The sequence below is a fragment of the Bombina bombina genome, chromosome 7 (assembly GCF_027579735.1).
Source record: "Bombina bombina isolate aBomBom1 chromosome 7, aBomBom1.pri, whole genome shotgun sequence".
Classification (NCBI taxonomy): Eukaryota; Metazoa; Chordata; class Amphibia; order Anura; family Bombinatoridae; genus Bombina; species Bombina bombina.
Genome location: NC_069505.1, coordinates 11,077,917 through 11,101,100, shown reverse-complemented (window position 1 = coordinate 11,101,100; position 23,184 = coordinate 11,077,917). Strand labels below are relative to the sequence as shown.

Sequence of the window (23,184 nt, the reverse complement as noted above, 5' to 3'; positions counted from 1 at the left end):
TCTACGGGGAGTGCTAATGCTGTATGGGACTGCGTCATCTTTAAGTGATAAACGGACTGGGTTGCAATTCAGTAGGCCCAATTCACCAAACATATCTTCTGAGATCTCATTCACTCTGGCTACTAGGCCCAAACCACAGGCTGCTTTTCTGCGCAATAAGTTGTTAACACACAGGCCTCTAATCACATGCACCCACATGGTGAATTTCCTTTGCTTGTACTCACAGCTGGCAAGAAATGTCCCCACACAATCAATGCGGCCACCAGGACTATGGACTTTTGTTGTAACTTTCACCAGCTGGGGCTGTCGAGGCATTTTTCACCAGCTGGGGCTGTCGAGGCATTTTTATGAATGCTGCAAGGGACATTACAGTGATGTCTGCTCCTGTGTCAATCTTAAAGGCAACTTTGGCTCCCATTACAGTAAGAGTAACCCTCCAATCTTCTTCTGAACCCAGCCGTTCAACAACAGACCCTACAAAGGACACTTCTTGACCCTCCTGGTCGCTATCCACCTGCATCTCCTTAATATATTCAGATTTACACACCACTTCAAAATGGCCCATTCTGTTACATTTTCTACATTTTTTGTCTTTAGCAGGGCATATGACACTCTGATCATGGGCACGGTTACACTGTGTGCATCGGGCATGCTGCGCCCATCCGCTTCTGGGCCTATCTGTTGCCCTTGGTCTACCGCTCACACTGTGCCTTTCACTAGCAGCCCTCCTGAACTGCTGCATTTCATCCACAATACTCTCAGACCTCAGATCAGCACTTTGCTTTATCATAAGTTCACTCTGGCGGGCCATCCTAATAGCCCCATCTAATGTTAAATCAGACTCTATCTGTAGCTTCAGTGAGACTTCAGAATCTGCAATTCCTATGACTATTCTGTCTCTGATTTGCTCCTCTTTAGCAACACCAAACTCAAAGAATTCAGCTAGTTCATACAGGCTGCGTACAAATGACTCCACAGATTCTCCCACACGCTGAGCACGTTTGTGAAAACAAGCCCTCTCATGAATCACATTTCTTTTAGGCACAATGTGAGCACTGAGTTTGTTCATAACTATTTCAAAGTCAAATTCTTCCCCTTCTTGGAAAGTAAAGGCATTGAACACTGGCTCCACATCTTTCCCCATAGAGTATAAAAGAGAATTAACTTGTACTTCACCACTCTCCTTGTCCAGCTTGGAAGCAATCCTGAAGCGCTGAAACCGCTGACGCCATGTGGGCCAAGCTGCAGGCTGAGAAAAATCAAAAGGCTCAGGTGGGGTAAACTTCAACATCGTCATCAATCAGGAAACAGAAGCGCAGGCAAGAACTTCTGACACCGTCATTAGATGCAGGACACAGCAAAGAGGGTACAACTCTATTTTATTGCAGAGCATGGAAATATACATCTGGTACCATTGATCTCACTTAGTAACTGCGACATAGACAAACAGACCTAAGCCCCGCCCCCATCCGGTGATGTCACTTCCCACTCTCATCACAGTTTCATTTTGACTTTACTTTGCCTTTAACAAGTTTCACTGTTTAAATGCTCATTTTTATATGCATAGAATTTTGATGTCCTTCTAATTCTAAAATAAATGGTCTTCAGTCCATACAAAGACCCATGACTTTCTGTAAAAATATAATTGGTCAATTACAACAGCTTATATTATTCTTAAAACTTTTAATTTTTCCCCCCACAAAACAAATATATTTTTCTAATTTTTTAATCCTTTAAGCACCAAGGTAATTTGAATGTTATTTTCTCTTGTTGATTATTGTTTTATGCATTTCACAACTCAGCTCAGGTATCCTAATATATATTTAAGTTAATAAGCATACAGATCATTAGACCACCTGGAGGTATATATACACCAACATGGTCCGTAAAGCCCATATAATCATTCAGATTATCCTTAACTGATCCATTTCCCTATATAGACAACCAGTCTCTACTGCACACTTTCTGTTCTTACCAACAGGATGATTGCCGCTATTCCCACATCCAAGAAGCTCATTTCCTGTTCCACGTCATCTCATTACATAACATTTGGACAGAAGAAAAAAATGAAATAGCCCCACGAAAAGAGGATTTTTTTCCAACAGTAAAAATATAATCTCTTAATTCATTGCAGAGAAAAACGTAGGAGGATCCACGGCAGCTTCTGACTGTCTGATCCACCTCTATAAAGTTTTACATTGACAGACCTAATCACCTAGCCATATGTATGTATTCATTTGAACAAACTATTTACTCAGATATGGAGATCTCAAATACTTTCAGAGCTCCCAACTGTTTTACATTTTGAGGCATATTAACCTCCTTCTCCTGTTTATATTTTAGCACTTAGCTCTATCATTTGATCACCCAACCAGGCACTGACTCTGTCCTTGATCACTGTGACTCTTGACCAAGCTTGAATGTACTGTATATTTTTTCCAGAGGTTTACACTATCTATCTTCTCTTACCAGGTGTTTCCTTCTGGATCACTCTTTCCAAAAGCACTGTATGAACCCGAATGACGTTTGTATGTGAGTTGTCTCTGATACCCTATGAAGAGTAAAAAGTATTTATACAGAATATGGTACTGACATTCACCATAACCATAAAACAACTAAATGACTATACATATTATTGTACAGAAAAATGAAAGTGAGAAAATGCAAAACATGTAGGAATTTTAAAAAATATACAAATAGTGCAGGTGCCAACACAGTGACCACAGATACCAAGATTTTTGAAGGTTCCTGTTACTCATTGGTCACCTTATTTATAATATTCAGATAGATCCTTAGTTTTGTTCTGGTGGAATGCTCCATAATGTTGACTACTAAACCATAATCTACCCTCTCATCCCAATACTAAATGCTACATTTGGCCAGATATTTAGATAAAGGGTTAAATCCTTTAGCGACCTCTACTATATCCTGCATTAAAGACATAAATCAATTTCTTTATAATTTATGTAAAATAGAGGTTGAAGGAATAGTCTAGTCAATATTAGACTTTCATGATTCAGATAGAGCAGCAATTTTAAGCAACTTTCTAATTTACACTTATTATTAATCTTTCTTCGTTCTCTTGGTATCTTTATTTGAATGTAAGCTTAGGAGCCGGCCTATTTTTGTTTCAGTACTTGGGTAGCGCTTGCTGATTGGAGGCTATAATTAGACATCAATCAGCAAGTGCTACCAGGTGCTGAACCAAAATGGGACGGCTCCTATGCTTAGATTCCTGCTTTTTCAAATAAAGATACCAAGAGAATGAAGAAAAATTGATAATAGGAGTAAATTAGAAAGTTGCTTAAATTTGCTGCTCTATCTGAATTATGAACTTTAATTTTGACTAGACTATCTCTTTAACGTGAAAATTTTAATTCATACTTGTTTAGAATGCTATCTCACATTAAAAGAGTTATATTGAAGCTGGATACAAGATTTATACTCTAAAGACAAAAAAAACGTACAAAACATAATAATCTACTATAAAAAAAAAAATTAAAATAAAAGATTCATTTAAGATCTTAAATAAATTTCAAAGAAATGTGCTCATCCTGTCACGCTGCTCTCTGCTCTACTGTGGCCACGGACACAGGCACTCCTCCTGTTGCTAGGGATTTTGCAGTGTAACTGCAGCACGGTGATGACATCATCACCGCCCGCCCTGTCTTCCCTATATAAAGGCCTCAGTCTCTCTCACCTGTGCCCAAGTATAGGTGTTACTTCTTGTGGATTCTCCTGGGTGCTGTATATCTTTCTGCTGAATTGCTGTATTGATTATCTGTTGCTAAACTCTGCCTGTTTGACTACGCTGCTTGCCTTAACCCCCTGAATTGCTGGACTGCTTAACTATTTATGAACTCTGCCTGTTTGACTACGCTGCTTGCCGTAACCCCTGAATTGCTGGATTGCTTTACCGTTGATGAACTCTGTCTGTTTTGACTACTCTGCTTGCCTTACCGCTGGATTCCCTACCTGTTGCTGTCAGAGACTATACAGTCTGTTTTCCTGTCCATTAAGTGGTTTACCTTTGAACTGCCTAACCGCTGATTCCTACCTAATGAGGTAAGTACTGCTTACCTCATTTTGCGAACTTTCTCTGCTCTGAGATATTCCCTATCATTCCAGCTCGATGCCGGGATAAGAAGACTACTGACCGAGTTTGGTCTGATAGTGGAATATCCCTCAAGCATTACACATCCAGTCCAAAGTTAAAAAGCACTGGAGACAGTTTAACATCTGCAGCATTTAAAAAAATAGATGTGCTGATAATTAGATAGACAGACAGATAATGGATAAATAAAAGTTATAATGACTGATATATAGACTTAAAGGTAAATAAACAGATAGATGTTAGATGAATAGATAGAAAGATAGATTTAAATTAATCTCACCTTTGGTAAGAAAATTGGTTGCCTTCTCCTTTATGGCATCAGTTAACTGCTGGGTTTTCTCTAAATATTCCAGGATAAAGATATTAGGTACAAACAACACCATGTTCTGTTCACCACAACCACAAGGCATCTGTAGGAGGCGATCCAGATTCTGCAAGGCGGATCCCATAAGATCTCCTAAAAAAGCAAAACATAGTGGAAGAGATAGACTATCAGAGAATCACCTATAACCTTATTCAAAACCAAGCAGCTGGAGTGAACCTATATCTGGCTATAAAAAGGTAAAGCCACATATATATATATATATATATATATATATATATATATATATATATTACCATTCAAAAATAAATACAACTAAAATAGCTAACCTATGGACCTGTATTACTGCTAAATAATGAAACACAACTAATATAGACAACCTATTGGCCTGTATTACAGCTAAATAAGGGAGCACAACTAATATAACCAACCTATGGGCCTGTATTACTGCTAGATAAGGGAGCACAACTAATATAACCAGCCTATGGACCTGTATTACTGCTTGATAAGAGAGTACAACTAATATAACCAACATATGGACCTGTATTACTGCTAGATAAGGAAGCACAACTAATATAGCCAAACTATGGACCTGTATTACAGCTAGATAAGGGAGTAAAACTAATATAACCAACATATGGACCTGTATTACTGCTAGATAAGGAAGCACAACTAATATAGCCAAACTATGGACCTGTATTACAGCTAGATAAGGGAGTACAACTAATATAACCAATAAAACTCTCCTCTCACTCCCACAAATATACTGTGTAAGATTATATTTGCATTGATCCAGAGCACTATGACTACGGGTTGATACCTGAAACGTGTCAGTGACGTCATCGGGCCCAGGTTGTAGCTGCTACACCTTTTAACATTGAGCTTTCTACTGTTTGGTATGATTGCCTTTTTTTCCCGTGGTGTGCTCACCATCTTTTAACTAATTTGACAATAAATGGTCGCTTTTATACTCTACAAGTGGTGCCAGTCTGGGTTTTTTCAACTTACATTTTGAAACTAATATAACCAACCTATGGACATGTATTACTGCTAGATAAGGGAACACAACTAATATAACCAACCTATGGACCTGTATTACTGCTAGATAAAGGAGTACAACTAATATAACCAACCTATGGACCTGTATTACTGCTAGATAAGGGAGCACAACTAATATAGACAACCTATGGACCTGTATTACTGCTAGATAAGGGAGCACAACTAATATAACCAACCTATGGACCTGTATTACTGCTAGATAAGGGAGCACAACTAAAATAACCAACCTGTGGACCTGTATTACTGCTAGATAAAGGAAGCACAACTAATATAACCAACCGATGGACCTGTATTACTGCTAGATAAGGGTGTACAACTCATATAACTAACCTATGGACCTGTATTACTGCTAAATACAACTAAAAAAGCCAACCTATGGACCTGTATTACTGCTAGATAATGAAACACAACTAATATAGACAACCTATGGGCCTGTATTACAGCTAGATAAGAGAGTGCAACTAATATAGACAACCTATGGGCCTGTATAACAGCTAGATAAGGGAGCAGAACTAATATAACCAACCTATGGACCTGTCTTACAGCTAGATAAGGGAGTGCAACTAATTTAACCAACCTATAGACCTGTATTACTGCTAGATAAGGGAGTTCAACTAATATAACCCACCTATGGACCTGTCTTACAGCTAGATAAGGGAGTACAACTAATATAACCCACCTATGGACCTGTCTTACAGCTAGATAAGGGAGTACAACTAATATAACCCACCTATGGACCTGTTTTACTGCTAGATAAGGGAGTGCAACTAATATAACAAGCCTATGGACCTGTATTACTGCTAAATAAGGGCGTGCAACTAACATAACCAACCTATAGACCTGTATTACTGCAAGATAAGGGAGTACAACTAATATAACCAACCTATGGACCTGTCTTACAGCTGGATAAGGGTGCACAACAATTATAACCAACCTACGGACCTGTATTACTGCTGGATATGGGAGCACAACTAATATAACCAGCCTATGGACCTGTATTACTGCTAGATAAGGGAGCACAACTAATATAGCCAACCTATGGACCTGTATTACTGCTAAATAAGGGAGTGCAACTAACAACTAACATAACCAACCTATAGACCTGTATTACTGCTAGATAAGGGAACACAACTAATATAGACAATATATGGACCTGTATTACTGCTAGATAAGGGAGTGCAACTAATATAACCAACCTTTAGACCTGTATTACTGCTAGATAAGGGAACACAACTAATATAGACAACCTATGGACCTGTATTACTGCTAGATAAGGGAGCACAACTAATATAACCAACCTATGGACCTGTATTACTGCTAGATAATGGAGCACAACTAATATAACATACCTATGGACCTGTATTACTGCTAGATAAGAGAACACAAGTAATACAACCAACCAATGGACCTGTATTACTGCTAGATTAGGAAATACAACTAATATAACCAACCTATGGACCTGTATTACTGCTAGATAAGAGAGCACAACTAATATACACAACCTATGGACCTGTATTACCGCTAGATAAGGGTGCACAACTAATATAGCCAACCTATGGACCTGTATTACAGCTAGATAAGAGAGCACAACTAATATAACCAACCTATGGACCTGTATTACTGCTAGATAAGGGAGCACAACTAATATAACAAACCTATGGACCTGTATTACTGCTAGATAAGGGAGTACAAATAATATAGCCAACCTATGGACCTGTATTACTGCTAGATAAGAGAGCACAACTAATATAAACAACCTAGGGGCCTCTATTACTGCTAGATAAGGGAGCATAACTAATATAGACAACCTATGGACCTGTATTACTGCTAGATAAGAGAGCACAACTAATATAACCAACCTATGGACCTGTATTACAGCTATATAAGGGAGCACAACTAATACAGACAACCTGTGGACCTGTAGTACTGCTAGATAAGATAGCACAACTAATATAGACAACCTATGGACCTGTCTTACAGCTAGATAAGGGAGTACAACTAATATAACCCACCTATGGACCTGTCTTACAGCTAGATAAGGGAGTACAACTAATATAACCCACCTATGGACCTGTTTTACTGCTAGATAAGGGAGTGCAACTAATATAACAAGCCTATGGACCTGTATTACTGCTAAATAAGGGCGTGCAACTAACATAACCAACCTATAGACCTGTATTACTGCAAGATAAGGGAGTACAACTAATATAACCAACCTATGGACCTGTCTTACAGCTGGATAAGGGTGCACAACAATTATAACCAACCTACGGACCTGTATTACTGCTGGATATGGGAGCACAACTAATATAACCAGCCTATGGACCTGTATTACTGCTAGATAAGGGAGCACAACTAATATAGCCAACCTATGGACCTGTATTACTGCTAAATAAGGGAGTGCAACTAACATAACCAACCTATAGACCTGTATTACTGCTAGATAAGGGAACACAACTAATATAGACAACATATGGACCTGTATTACTGCTAGATAAGGGAGTGCAACTAATATAACCAACCTTTAGACCTGTATTACTGCTAGATAAGGGAACACAACTAATATAGACAACCTATGGACCTGTATTACTGCTAGATAAGGGAGCACAACTAATATAACCAACCTATGGACCTGTATTACTGCTAGATAATGGAGCACAACTAATATAACATACCTATGGACCTGTATTACTGCTAGATAAGAGAACACAACTAATACAACCAACCAATGGACCTGTATTACTGCTAGATTAGGAAATACAACTAATATAACCAACCTATGGACCTGTATTACTGCTAGATAAGAGAGCACAACTAATATACACAACCTATGGACCTGTATTACAGCTAGATAAGGGTGCACAACTAATATAGCCAACCTATGGACCTGTATTACTGCTAGATTAGAGAGCACAACTAATATAACCAACCTATGGACCTGTATTACAGCTAGATAAGAGAGCACAACTAATATAACCCACCTATGGACCTGTTTTACTGCTAGATAAGGGAGTGCAACTAATATAACAAGCCTATGGACCTGTCTTACAGCTAGATAAGGGAGTACAACTAATATAACCCACCTATGGACCTGTCTTACAGCTAGATAAGGGAGTACAACTAATATAACCCACCTATGGACCTGTTTTACTGCTAGATAAGGGAGTGCAACTAATATAACAAGCCTATGGACCTGTATTACTGCTAAATAAGGGCGTGCAACTAACATAACCAACCTATAGACCTGTATTACTGCAAGATAAGGGAGTACAACTAATATAACCAACCTATGGACCTGTCTTACAGCTGGATAAGGGTGCACAACAATTATAACCAACCTACGGACCTGTATTACTGCTGGATATGGGAGCACAACTAATATAACCAGCCTATGGACCTGTATTACTGCTAGATAAGGGAGCACAACTAATATAACCAACCTATGGACCTGTATTACTGCTAAATAAGGGAGTGCAACTAACATAACCAACCTATAGACCTGTATTTCTGCTAGATAAGGGAACACAACTAATATAGACAACATATGGACCTGTATTACTGCTAGATAAGGGAGTGCAACTAATATAACCAACCTTTAGACCTGTATTACTGCTAGATAAGGGAACACAACTAATATAGACAACCTATGGACCTGTATTACTGCTAGATAAGGGAGCACAACTAATATAACCAACCTATGGACCTGTATTACTGCTAGATAATGGAGCACAACTAATATAACATACCTATGGACCTGTATTACTGCTAGATAAGAGAACACAACTAATACAACCAACCAATGGACCTTTATTACTGCTAGATTAGGAAATACAACTAATATAACCAACCTATGGACCTGTATTACTGCTAGATAAGAGAGCACAACTAATATACACAACCTATGGACCTGTATTACAGCTAGATAAGGGTGCACAACTAATATAGCCAACCTATGGACCTGTATTACAGCTAGATAAGAGAGCACAACTAATATAACCAACCTATGGACCTGTATTACTGCTAGATAAGGGAGCACAACTAATATAACAAACCTATGGACCTGTATTACTGCTAGATAAGGGAGTACAAATAATATAGCCAACCTATGGACCTGTATTACTGCTAGATAAGAGAGCACAACTAATATAAACAACCTAGGGACCTCTATTACTGCTAGATAAGGGAGCATAAGTAATATAGACAACCTATGGACCTGTATTACTGCTAGATAAGAGAGCACAACTAATATAACCAACCTATGGACCTGTATTACAGCTATATAAGGGAGCACAACTAATACAGACAACCTATGGACCTGTAGTACTGCTAGATAAGATAGCACAACTAATATAGACAACCTATGGACCTGTATTACTGCTAGATAAGGGAGCACAACTAATATAACCAGCCTATGGACCTGTATTACTGCTAGATAAGAGAGCACAACTAATATACACAACCAATGGACCTGTATTACTGCTAAATAAGGGAGTGCAACTAACATAACCAACCTATAGACCTGTATTACTGCTAGATAAGGGAACACAACTAATATAGACAACATATGGACCTGTATTACTGCTAGATAAGGGAGTGCAACTAATATAACCAACCTTTAGACCTGTATTACTGCTAGATAAGGGAACACAACTAATATAGACAACCTATGGACCTGTATTACTGCTAGAAAAGGGAGCACAACTAATATAACCAACCTATGGACCTGTATTACTGCTAGATAATGGAGCACAACTAATATAACATACCTATGGACCTGTATTACTGCTAGATAAGAGAACACAACTAATACAACCAACCAATGGACCTGTATTACTGCTAGATTAGGAAATACAACTAATATAACCAACCTATGGACCTGTATTACTGCTAGATAAGAGAGCACAACTAATATACACAACCTATGGACCTGTATTACAGCTAGATAAGGGTGCACAACTAATATAGCCAACCTATGGACCTGTATTACAGCTAGATAAGAGAGCACAACTAATATAACCAACCTATGGACCTGTATTACAGCTAGATAAGGGAGTACAACTAATATAACCCACCTATGGACCTGTTTTACTGCTAGATAAGGGAGTGCAACTAATATAACAAGCCTATGGACCTGTATTACTGCTAAATAAGGGCGTGCAACTAACATAACCAACCTATAGACCTGTATTACTGCAAGATAAGGGAGTACAACTAATATAACCAACCTATGGACCTGTCTTACAGCTGGATAAGGGTGCACAACAATTATAACCAACCTACGGACCTGTATTACTGCTGGATATGGGAGCACAACTAATATAACCAGCCTATGGACCTGTATTACTGCTAGATAAGGGAGCACAACTAATATAACCAACCTATGGACCTGTATTACTGCTAGATAATGGAGCACAACTAATATAACATACCTATGGACCTGTATTACTGCTAGATAAGAGAACACAAGTAATACAACCAACCAATGGACCTGTATTACTGCTAGATTAGGAAATACAACTAATATAACCAACCTATGGACCTGTATTACTGCTAGATAAGAGAGCACAACTAATATACACAACCTATGGACCTGTATTACAGCTAGATAAGGGTGCACAACTAATATAGCCAACCTATGGACCTGTATTACAGCTAGATAAGAGAGCACAACTAATATAACCAACCTATGGACCTGTATTACTGCTAGATAAGGGAGCACAACTAATATAACAAACCTATGGACCTGTATTACTGCTAGATAAGGGAGTACAAATAATATAGCCAACCTATGGACCTGTATTACTGCTAGATAAGAGAGCACAACTAATATAAACAACCTAGGGGCCTCTATTACTGCTAGATAAGGGAGCATAACTAATATAGACAACCTATGGACCTGTATTACTGCTAGATAAGAGAGCACAACTAATATAACCAACCTATGGACCTGTATTACAGCTATATAAGGGAGCACAACTAATACAGACAACCTGTGGACCTGTAGTACTGCTAGATAAGATAGCACAACTAATATAGACAACCTATGGACCTGTCTTACAGCTAGATAAGGGAGTACAACTAATATAACCCACCTATGGACCTGTCTTACAGCTAGATAAGGGAGTACAACTAATATAACCCACCTATGGACCTGTTTTACTGCTAGATAAGGGAGTGCAACTAATATAACAAGCCTATGGACCTGTATTACTGCTAAATAAGGGCGTGCAACTAACATAACCAACCTATAGACCTGTATTACTGCAAGATAAGGGAGTACAACTAATATAACCAACCTATGGACCTGTCTTACAGCTGGATAAGGGTGCACAACAATTATAACCAACCTACGGACCTGTATTACTGCTGGATATGGGAGCACAACTAATATAACCAGCCTATGGACCTGTATTACTGCTAGATAAGGGAGCACAACTAATATAGCCAACCTATGGACCTGTATTACTGCTAAATAAGGGAGTGCAACTAACATAACCAACCTATAGACCTGTATTACTGCTAGATAAGGGAACACAACTAATATAGACAACATATGGACCTGTATTACTGCTAGATAAGGGAGTGCAACTAATATAACCAACCTTTAGACCTGTATTACTGCTAGATAAGGGAACACAACTAATATAGACAACCTATGGACCTGTATTACTGCTAGATAAGGGAGCACAACTAATATAACCAACCTATGGACCTGTATTACTGCTAGATAATGGAGCACAACTAATATAACATACCTATGGACCTGTATTACTGCTAGATAAGAGAACACAACTAATACAACCAACCAATGGACCTGTATTACTGCTAGATTAGGAAATACAACTAATATAACCAACCTATGGACCTGTATTACTGCTAGATAAGAGAGCACAACTAATATACACAACCTATGGACCTGTATTACAGCTAGATAAGGGTGCACAACTAATATAGCCAACCTATGGACCTGTATTACTGCTAGATTAGAGAGCACAACTAATATAACCAACCTATGGACCTGTATTACAGCTAGATAAGAGAGCACAACTAATATAACCCACCTATGGACCTGTTTTACTGCTAGATAAGGGAGTGCAACTAATATAACAAGCCTATGGACCTGTCTTACAGCTAGATAAGGGAGTACAACTAATATAACCCACCTATGGACCTGTCTTACAGCTAGATAAGGGAGTACAACTAATATAACCCACCTATGGACCTGTTTTACTGCTAGATAAGGGAGTGCAACTAATATAACAAGCCTATGGACCTGTATTACTGCTAAATAAGGGCGTGCAACTAACATAACCAACCTATAGACCTGTATTACTGCAAGATAAGGGAGTACAACTAATATAACCAACCTATGGACCTGTCTTACAGCTGGATAAGGGTGCACAACAATTATAACCAACCTACGGACCTGTATTACTGCTGGATATGGGAGCACAACTAATATAACCAGCCTATGGACCTGTATTACTGCTAGATAAGGGAGCACAACTAATATAACCAACCTATGGACCTGTATTACTGCTAAATAAGGGAGTGCAACTAACATAACCAACCTATAGACCTGTATTTCTGCTAGATAAGGGAACACAACTAATATAGACAACATATGGACCTGTATTACTGCTAGATAAGGGAGTGCAACTAATATAACCAACCTTTAGACCTGTATTACTGCTAGATAAGGGAACACAACTAATATAGACAACCTATGGACCTGTATTACTGCTAGATAAGGGAGCACAACTAATATAACCAACCTATGGACCTGTATTACTGCTAGATAATGGAGCACAACTAATATAACATACCTATGGACCTGTATTACTGCTAGATAAGAGAACACAACTAATACAACCAACCAATGGACCTTTATTACTGCTAGATTAGGAAATACAACTAATATAACCAACCTATGGACCTGTATTACTGCTAGATAAGAGAGCACAACTAATATACACAACCTATGGACCTGTATTACAGCTAGATAAGGGTGCACAACTAATATAGCCAACCTATGGACCTGTATTACAGCTAGATAAGAGAGCACAACTAATATAACCAACCTATGGTCCTGTATTACTGCTAGATAAGGGAGCACAACTAATATAACAAACCTATGGACCTGTATTACTGCTAGATAAGGGAGTACAAATAATATAGCCAACCTATGGACCTGTATTACTGCTAGATAAGAGAGCACAACTAATATAAACAACCTAGGGACCTCTATTACTGCTAGATAAGGGAGCATAAGTAATATAGACAACCTATGGACCTGTATTACTGCTAGATAAGAGAGCACAACTAATATAACCAACCTATGGACCTGTATTACAGCTATATAAGGGAGCACAACTAATACAGACAACCTATGGACCTGTAGTACTGCTAGATAAGATAGCACAACTAATATAGACAACCTATGGACCTGTATTACTGCTAGATAAGGGAGCACAACTAATATAACCAGCCTATGGACCTGTATTACTGCTAGATAAGAGAGCACAACTAATATACACAACCAATGGACCTGTATTACTGCTAAATAAGGGAGTGCAACTAACATAACCAACCTATAGACCTGTATTACTGCTAGATAAGGGAACACAACTAATATAGACAACATATGGACCTGTATTACTGCTAGATAAGGGAGTGCAACTAATATAACCAACCTTTAGACCTGTATTACTGCTAGATAAGGGAACACAACTAATATAGACAACCTATGGACCTGTATTACTGCTAGAAAAGGGAGCACAACTAATATAACCAACCTATGGACCTGTATTACTGCTAGATAATGGAGCACAACTAATATAACATACCTATGGACCTGTATTACTGCTAGATAAGAGAACACAACTAATACAACCAACCAATGGACCTGTATTACTGCTAGATTAGGAAATACAACTAATATAACCAACCTATGGACCTGTATTACTGCTAGATAAGAGAGCACAACTAATATACACAACCTATGGACCTGTATTACAGCTAGATAAGGGTGCACAACTAATATAGCCAACCTATGGACCTGTATTACAGCTAGATAAGAGAGCACAACTAATATAACCAACCTATGGACCTGTATTACAGCTAGATAAGGGAGTACAACTAATATAACCCACCTATGGACCTGTTTTACTGCTAGATAAGGGAGTGCAACTAATATAACAAGCCTATGGACCTGTATTACTGCTAAATAAGGGCGTGCAACTAACATAACCAACCTATAGACCTGTATTACTGCAAGATAAGGGAGTACAACTAATATAACCAACCTATGGACCTGTCTTACAGCTGGATAAGGGTGCACAACAATTATAACCAACCTACGGACCTGTATTACTGCTGGATATGGGAGCACAACTAATATAACCAGCCTATGGACCTGTATTACTGCTAGATAAGGGAGCACAACTAATATAGCCAACCTATGGACCTGTATTACTGCTAAATAAGGGAGTGCAACTAACATAACCAACCTATAGACCTGTATTACTGCTAGATAAGGGAACACAACTAATATAGACAACATATGGACCTGTTTTACTGCTAGATAAGGGAGTGCAACTAATATAACAAGCCTATGGACCTGTCTTACAGCTAGATAAGGGAGTACAACTAATATAACCCACCTATGGACCTGTCTTACAGCTAGATAAGGGAGTACAACTAATATAACCCACCTATGCACCTGTTTTACTGCTAGATAAGGGAGTGCAACTAATATAACATACCTATGGACCTGTATTACTGCATTCGTAGTAACACCAGCACCAATATCTTGAGTTCCAATATTTTTATTAGAGGTTACATAAAAAGCAACGTTTCGTGGTGAACCCACTTAATCATGCTGTTTGTATCACATTGTTTCAAACAATTTATATCTTTCTTTGGCGCCAACTGGCTTCAATTTTGGCAGTTTTACACCCCCTAGTGGTTACCAATTGTAATGTGTATACAAAAATGTTAAAAACAAATGTATATGACTAAACAGATTATATATGGCAATTATAAACGTACAAGTACTTTAACATTACTGTGCATTCTTATATTATCACAAATATTTTAACATACTTATATTGATTTTTCAATTTTAATATCTTGTTGTAATATAATTTCAAATAATGTAAACACATAGTTAAAGTATCTTTGTTGTTTTTGACTTATCATATAAAGAAAATTTCTATACCAAGAAATCTTTTCATATAGCGAACTCTTATCATATAGTGAATTTTTAATTCTGCATATAGTTATAATTTGAATGGTGATAATGTTAAAGTTATAATTTCATGGTTTAAGGGAATTTCTTTAAGAGAAACAATTAAGATCAAAATCCCTGTTCAACCCCCTGGGAATAAGAGTATCCAATTGATATATCCATCTCATCTCTTGTTGTTGGAGGATTTTTTCTCTATTAGTCCCATTGCGCTGAACAGGGATGTGTTGTATGATCTGCCAGCGTAGCTGGCTTACACTATGTCCTTTTTCTAAAAAGTGTTTGGAAAGGGGTGCCTCCAAATTCTTTTTCCTTATGTTTGACCTATGCTGACTCAATCTATCCTTTACTTTCTGTGTGGTCTCTCCTAAGTAATACATAGAACATGGGCATTTTATGAGATAGACTACGTAACTAGTGTCACAAGTGTAAAATCCCCTGATGTTGTAACGTCTGCCATTATGTGGATGATAGAAGTTTGGACCTTTTATAACTGAATTACAACTAACACATCCTAGGCAGGGGTAACAGCCATTCCTTTTTGCTTGCATGTATGTTTGTGTATCTTTTCTCTCTGATCCCACATCACTTCTTATAAGATGGTCCCGGATATTCTTTACCCTCCTATATGCCATTAAGGGATAATCCCTAAACTGTTCAATACTAGGGTTACAATCCTTAAGAATATGCCAATGCTTTTTTATGGCTTTTGCTACAGCTTGGCTATGTGGGCTATGTTGAGACACAAATACTAGTCTATTTTGTTCTTTAGTTTTTTCTTTAGGTGCCCTAGGTGTGGTGATATCTTTAATTGTTTCACTCAACAATTGTGTAGGATATCCTCTCTGTTTGAATTTTTTTGACATTTCCAACAGCCTTCTATCCTTCACTTCTGGTGTACTTACTATTCTCTGTACCCTTAATAATTGACTCTTGGGTAATGAGTTGATAAGGCCTTTTGGATGGAAGCTGTTATATTCCAATAAGGTGTTCCTATCGGTCTCTTTTGTAAAGATATCTATGTCTAGTCTGTTATGTCCTTTAGTAATCTTAGTGTCAAGAAATGTTATACTCTCTTCAATATATGTCAAGGTAAATTGTAAGCCCCTTACCATAGTATTAAGTTCTCTTGTGAATTCTTCTAGTTCTCCAATGCTGCCCCACCACACGCCAAACACATCATCTATATAGCGCCACCATACTGTGCCATACTGTCTAAATAGATGATTTTCATAAACTTGGCGCTCTTCAAACTCATTCATATAGAGGTTGGCGTATGATGGGGCAACATTGGAGCCCATGGCTGTACCCCTTATCTGTATGTACCAGTCATCCTGGAAAAGAAAGAAATTCCAGTATAGTACCAGACGCAGTAAATTTTCCAAAAAACAACATTGTATTTGTGAATAGCCACCACTGACCATCAGCACTTTTCTTATAATTGCAATACCTGTTTCATGACTTATAGAAGTATATAAGCTCTTAACATCCATTGTGTAAAGTATATATCTATCAGACTGCAATTCTAAAGATTTTATTTTATCCAAAAAATGACCTGTGTCTTTCAGATAACTGGCCATTTTTACCACTTCTGGTTGTAGCAGTTTATCTAGGTACATTGCTATATTGGTATATACCGAACCTACACATGACACAATAGGCCTTCCTGGTGGTCTAGTGGGGTCTTTATGGATTTTGGGGACCGTATAGAAAATAGGTATTTTTGGGTCCTCTACCTGCAAATAATCAGCCAATTTCTTATCAATTATTAACTGATTTTCTGCCCATTTCACAATATGGTTGATTTCTTTTTGTATTGCTCCAAGGGGGTTACTAGATATTTTCCTATAAGTGGAGGTGTCACTGAGCTGGTCTCTTATTTCATTAACATAATAATGTTTATCCATCACTACTGTGGCACCTCCCTTATCGGCCCCCTTAAGTACAATACCATTATCACTCTTTAAACTTTTTAATGCCTGCTGATCCTGTTTAAAGAAATTGATAGGCTTGAACTTTACATTGTTTTGTTTTTTTACTTTATTTTTGAGTGATGCAATTTCTAAATCCACCAGTTTAGTGAATGTATTAAGGCTATGGTTGGCTAAATTAGGGTTAAAGTGACTCTTCTTTCTAAGCCCCAAATTATCCAAATTTAACATATTGTATTCTTTATCTTTTTTTCGGTTGTCAATGGAAATATCGTGCATCTCATTAAACCAAATTTTTAACTTTACATTTCTGTAAAATTTATGCAAGTCTTTGGTTAATTCGAAAAAATTTAAGTCCTGGTAAGGGCAAAAAGACAGTCCTTTGTTCAAGACATTCAATTCATTAGTGGTAAACGTATGCTTGGAAATATTTACCACTGTGTCTTGTTCTTGGATCACTTCTTCGGCTGCGGCTTCCGTTGTGATTTCCGCTGTTCCCCTTGGCCTCTCACATTCTTCATTTTCTTGCCTCCTCTGGCTCCTGTGTTTGCGGCCTCCCCGGCGGAATCGCTCTCTCCGCTGCTGCTGGAGTTTCCCAAAGGGGACTGTGTGGCGTCGTCTGATGACGTGTCGGTTCCGGTTCCGGTAGTGATGTTTGTATCACGTGGGTGCCGGTTTCTGTTTCTATTGGATCTTTTCGTGTTGTTGTATCTGCGGACCGATTGGTAACCATGGTTACCACAACGCCATCTATACACTCGTCCTGTGCGGTAATCTTCTTCATCACGTAGAAACTTGACTCGCTTAGTTTCCTGGATGATCGTTTTCTCAGCTGTGATTTTTTCTTCAATCTTGTCCTCCAATTTCTTCAGCTCCTCTGTGGTAAGCGTTGTATGTAATTCTGTGCGCTGTCTATTAGCTGTCTCAGTTTGTTTTTCGATCTCCTGTAGTAGTGCTTCTACCGTACAGACCATCAAGTCATAGGAGCACTTATTGATAATGGATTCGAATTTGTCACAGTAGTCCACATTGTCCCTAAGGAGAGTGGGTGTTGTACTCATCCTTAGGCCTCTTGGGATTCTTTTCACTCGGTAGTATTCTGCGAGTGTTATTGCATGCAGGTCCCAACGCATCAGTTTGACTTTAAGTTGTTCATAGTCCTTTGCTGTAGTGGCGGATTCTGTGGTTCTCAGGAATTCTCGTGAGCCTCTAGTTAGACTTGTGATGCGGGCAGCTTCAAGTTCACTATATGCAAACGTTTTATTGCCATCAGTTCTGTTAGTCACCTCTTTATCCATTCTTCTTATAGTATACACAGTGTGCACGTAATCTTGCAGCCCAAGGTACAACTTGCAATGGTAGATGAATACAGCACTAAGTGTAAAGGTGGTGCACGGTGTGGGAGGTAGCTGCAATCGCCTCTGTGATAATGCATTCGTAGTAACACCAGCACCAATATCTTGAGTTCCAATATTTTTATTAGAGGTTACATAAAAAGCAACGTTTCGTGGTGAACCCACTTAATCATGCTGTTTGTATCACATTGTTTCAAACAATTTATATCTTTCTTTGGCGCCAACTGGCTTCAATTTTGGCAGTTTTACACCCCCTAGGAGGCCGCAAACACAGGAGCCAGAGGAGGCAAGAAAATGAAGAATGTGAGAGGCCAAGGGGAACAGCGGAAATCACAACGGAAGCCGCAGCCGAAGAAGTGATCCAAGAACAAGACACAGTGGTAAATATTTCCAAGCATACGTTTACCACTAATGAATTGAATGTCTTGAACAAAGGACTGTCTTTTTGCCCTTACCAGGACTTAAATTTTTTCGAATTAACCAAAGACTTGCATAAATTTTACAGAAATGTAAAGTTAAAAATTTGGTTTAATGAGATGCACGATATTTCCATTGACAACCGAAAAAAAGATAAAGAATACAATATGTTAAATTTGGATAATTTGGGGCTTAGAAAGAAGAGTCACTTTAACCCTAATTTAGCCAACCATAGCCTTAATACATTCACTAAACTGGTGGATTTAGAAATTGCATCACTCAAAAATAAAGTAAAAAAACAAAACAATGTAAAGTTCAAGCCTATCAATTTCTTTAAACAGGATCAGCAGGCATTAAAAAGTTTAAAGAGTGATAATGGTATTGTACTTAAGGGGGCCGATAAGGGAGGTGCCACAGTAGTGATGGATAAACATTATTATGTTAATGAAATAAGAGACCAGCTCAGTGACACCTCCACTTATAGGAAAATATCTAGTAACCCCCTTGGAGCAATACAAAAAGAAATCAACCATATTGTGAAATGGGCAGAAAATCAGTTAATAATTGATAAGAAATTGGCTGATTATTTGCAGGTAGAGGACCCAAAAATACCTATTTTCTATACGGTCCCCAAAATCCATAAAGACCCCACTAGACCACCAGGAAGGCCTATTGTGTCATGTGTAGGTTCGGTATATACCAATATAGCAATGTACCTAGATAAACTGCTACAACCAGAAGTGGTAAAAATGGCCAGTTATCTGAAAGACACAGGTCATTTTTTGGATAAAATAAAATCTTTAGAATTGCAGTCTGATAGATATATACTTTACACAATGGATGTTAAGAGCTTATATACTTCTATAAGTCATGAAACAGGTATTGCAATTATAAGAAAAGTGCTGATGGTCAGTGGTGGCTATTCACAAATACAATGTTGTTTTTTGGAAAATTTACTGCGTCTGGTACTATACTGGAATTTCTTTCTTTTCCAGGATGACTGGTACATACAGATAAGGGGTACAGCCATGGGCTCCAATGTTGCCCCATCATACGCCAACCTCTATATGAATGAGTTTGAAGAGCGCCAAGTTTATGAAAATCATCTATTTAGACAGTATGGCACAGTATGGTGGCGCTATATAGATGATGTGTTTGGCGTGTGGTGGGGCAGCATTGGAGAACTAGAAGAATTCACAAGAGAACTTAATACTATGGTAAGGGGCTTACAATTTACCTTGACATATAGTGAAGAGAGTATAACATTTCTTGACACTAAGATTACTAAAGGACATAACAGACTAGACATAGATATCTTTACAAAAGAGACCGATAGGAACACCTTATTGGAATATAACAGCTTCCATCCAAAAGGCCTTATCAACTCATTACCCAAGAGTCAATTATTAAGGGTACAGAGAATAGTAAGTACACCAGAAGTGAAGGATAGAAGGCTGTTGGAAATGTCAAAAAAATTCAAACAGAGAGGATATCCTACACAATTGTTGAGTGAAACAATTAAAGATATCACCACACCTAGGGCACCTAAAGAAAAAACTAAAGAACAAAATAGACTAGTATTTGTGTCTCAACATAGCCCACATAGCCAAGCTGTAGCAAAAGCCATAAAAAAGCATTGGCATATTCTTAAGGATTGTAACCCTAGTATTGAACAGTTTAGGGATTATCCCTTAATGGCATATAGGAGGGTAAAGAATATCCGGGACCATCTTATAAGAAGTGATGTGGGATCAGAGAGAAAAGATACACAAACATACATGCAAGCAAAAAGGAATGGCTGTTACCCCTGCCTAGGATGTGTTAGTTGTAATTCAGTTATAAAAGGTCCAAACTTCTATCATCCACATAATGGCAGACGTTACAACATCAGGGGATTTTACACTTGTGACACTAGTTACGTAGTCTATCTCATAAAATGCCCATGTTCTATGTATTACTTAGGAGAGACCACACAGAAAGTAAAGGATAGATTGAGTCAGCATAGGTCAAACATAAGGAAAAAGAATTTGGAGGCACCCCTTTCCAAACACTTTTTAGAAAAAGGACATAGTGTAAGCCAGCTACGCTGGCAGATCATACAACACATCCCTGTTCAGCGCAATGGGACTAATAGAGAAAAAATCCTCCAACAACAAGAGATGAGATGGATATATCAATTGGATACTCTTATTCCCAGGGGGTTGAACAGGGATTTTGATCTTAATTGTTTCTCTTAAAGAAATTCCCTTAAACCATGAAATTATAACTTTAACATTATCACCATTCAAATTATAACTATATGCAGAATTAAAAATTCACTATATGATAAGAGTTCGCTATATGAAAAGATTTCTTGGTATAGAAATTTTCTTTATATGATAAGTCAAAAACAACAAAGATACTTTAACTATGTGTTTACATTATTTGAAATTATATTACAACAAGATATTAAAATTGAAAAATCAATATAAGTATGTTAAAATATTTGTGATAATATAAGAATGCACAGTAATGTTAAAGTACTTGTACGTTTATAATTGCCATATATAATCTGTTTAGTCATATACATTTGTTTTTAACATTTTTGTATACACATTACAATTGGTAACCACTAGGGGGTGTAAAACTGCCAAAATTGAAGCCAGTTGGCGCCAAAGAAAGATATAAATTGTTTGAAACAATGTGATACAAACAGCATGATTAAGTGGGTTCACCACGAAACGTTGCTTTTTATGTAACCTCTAATAAAAATATTGGAACTCAAGATATTGGTGCTGGTGTTACTACGAATGCATTATCACAGAGGCGATTGCAGCTACCTCCCACACCGTGCACCACCTTTACACTTAGTGCTGTATTCATCTACCATTGCAAGTTGTACCTTGACCTGTATTACTGCTAGATAAGAGAACACAACTAATACAACCAACCAATGGACCTGTATTACTGCTAGATTAGGAAATACAACTAATATAACCAACCTATGGACCTGTATTACTGCTAGATAAGAGAGCACAACTAATATACACAACCTATGGACCTGTATTACAGCTAGATAAGGGTGCACAACTAATATAGCCAACCTATGGACCTGTATTACAGCTAGATAAGAGAGCACAACTAATATAACCAACCTATGGACCTGTATTACTGCTAGATAAGGGAGCACAACTAATATAACAAACCTATGGACCTGTATTACTGCTAGATAAGGGAGTACAAATAATATAGCCAACCTAGGGGCCTCTATTACTGCTAGATAAGGGAGCATAACTAATATAGACAACCTAGGGGCCTCTATTACTGCTAGATAAGGGAGCATAACTAATATAGACAACCTATGGACCTGTATTACAGCTATATAAGGGAGCACAACTAATACAGACAACCTGTGGACCTGTAGTACTGCTAGATAAGATAGCACAACTAATATAGACAACCTATGGACCTGTATTACTGCTAGATAAGGGAGCACAACTAATATAAACAACCTAGGGGCCTCTATTACTGCTAGATAAGGGAGCATAACTAATATAGACAACCTATGGACCTGTATTACTGCTAGATAAGAGAGCACAACTAATATAACCAACCTATGGACCTGTATTACAGCTATATAAGGGAGCACAACTAATACAGACAACCTGTGGACCTGTAGTACTGCTAGATAAGATAGCACAACTAATATAGACAACCTATGGACCTGTATTACTGCTAGATAAGGGAGCACAACTAATATA

At 37.9% G+C, this 23,184-nt stretch overlaps 1 protein-coding gene across 1 annotated transcript in view; it reads right to left on the bottom strand.

The window, feature by feature from the left end:
- The window catches only part of LOC128635707 (alpha-2-macroglobulin), an 806,957-nt gene that overhangs the window by 288,417 nt on the left and 495,356 nt on the right, over nucleotides 1-23,184 (bottom strand). The window contains exons 21-22 of the mRNA XM_053688833.1: nucleotides 4,395-4,571; nucleotides 2,470-2,551 (exon numbers count right to left, since the gene is read on the bottom strand). Of these exons, the coding sequence (XP_053544808.1) occupies nucleotides 2,470-2,551; nucleotides 4,395-4,571 (259 nt within the window). The remainder of the gene's footprint in view (nucleotides 1-2,469; nucleotides 2,552-4,394; nucleotides 4,572-23,184) is intronic.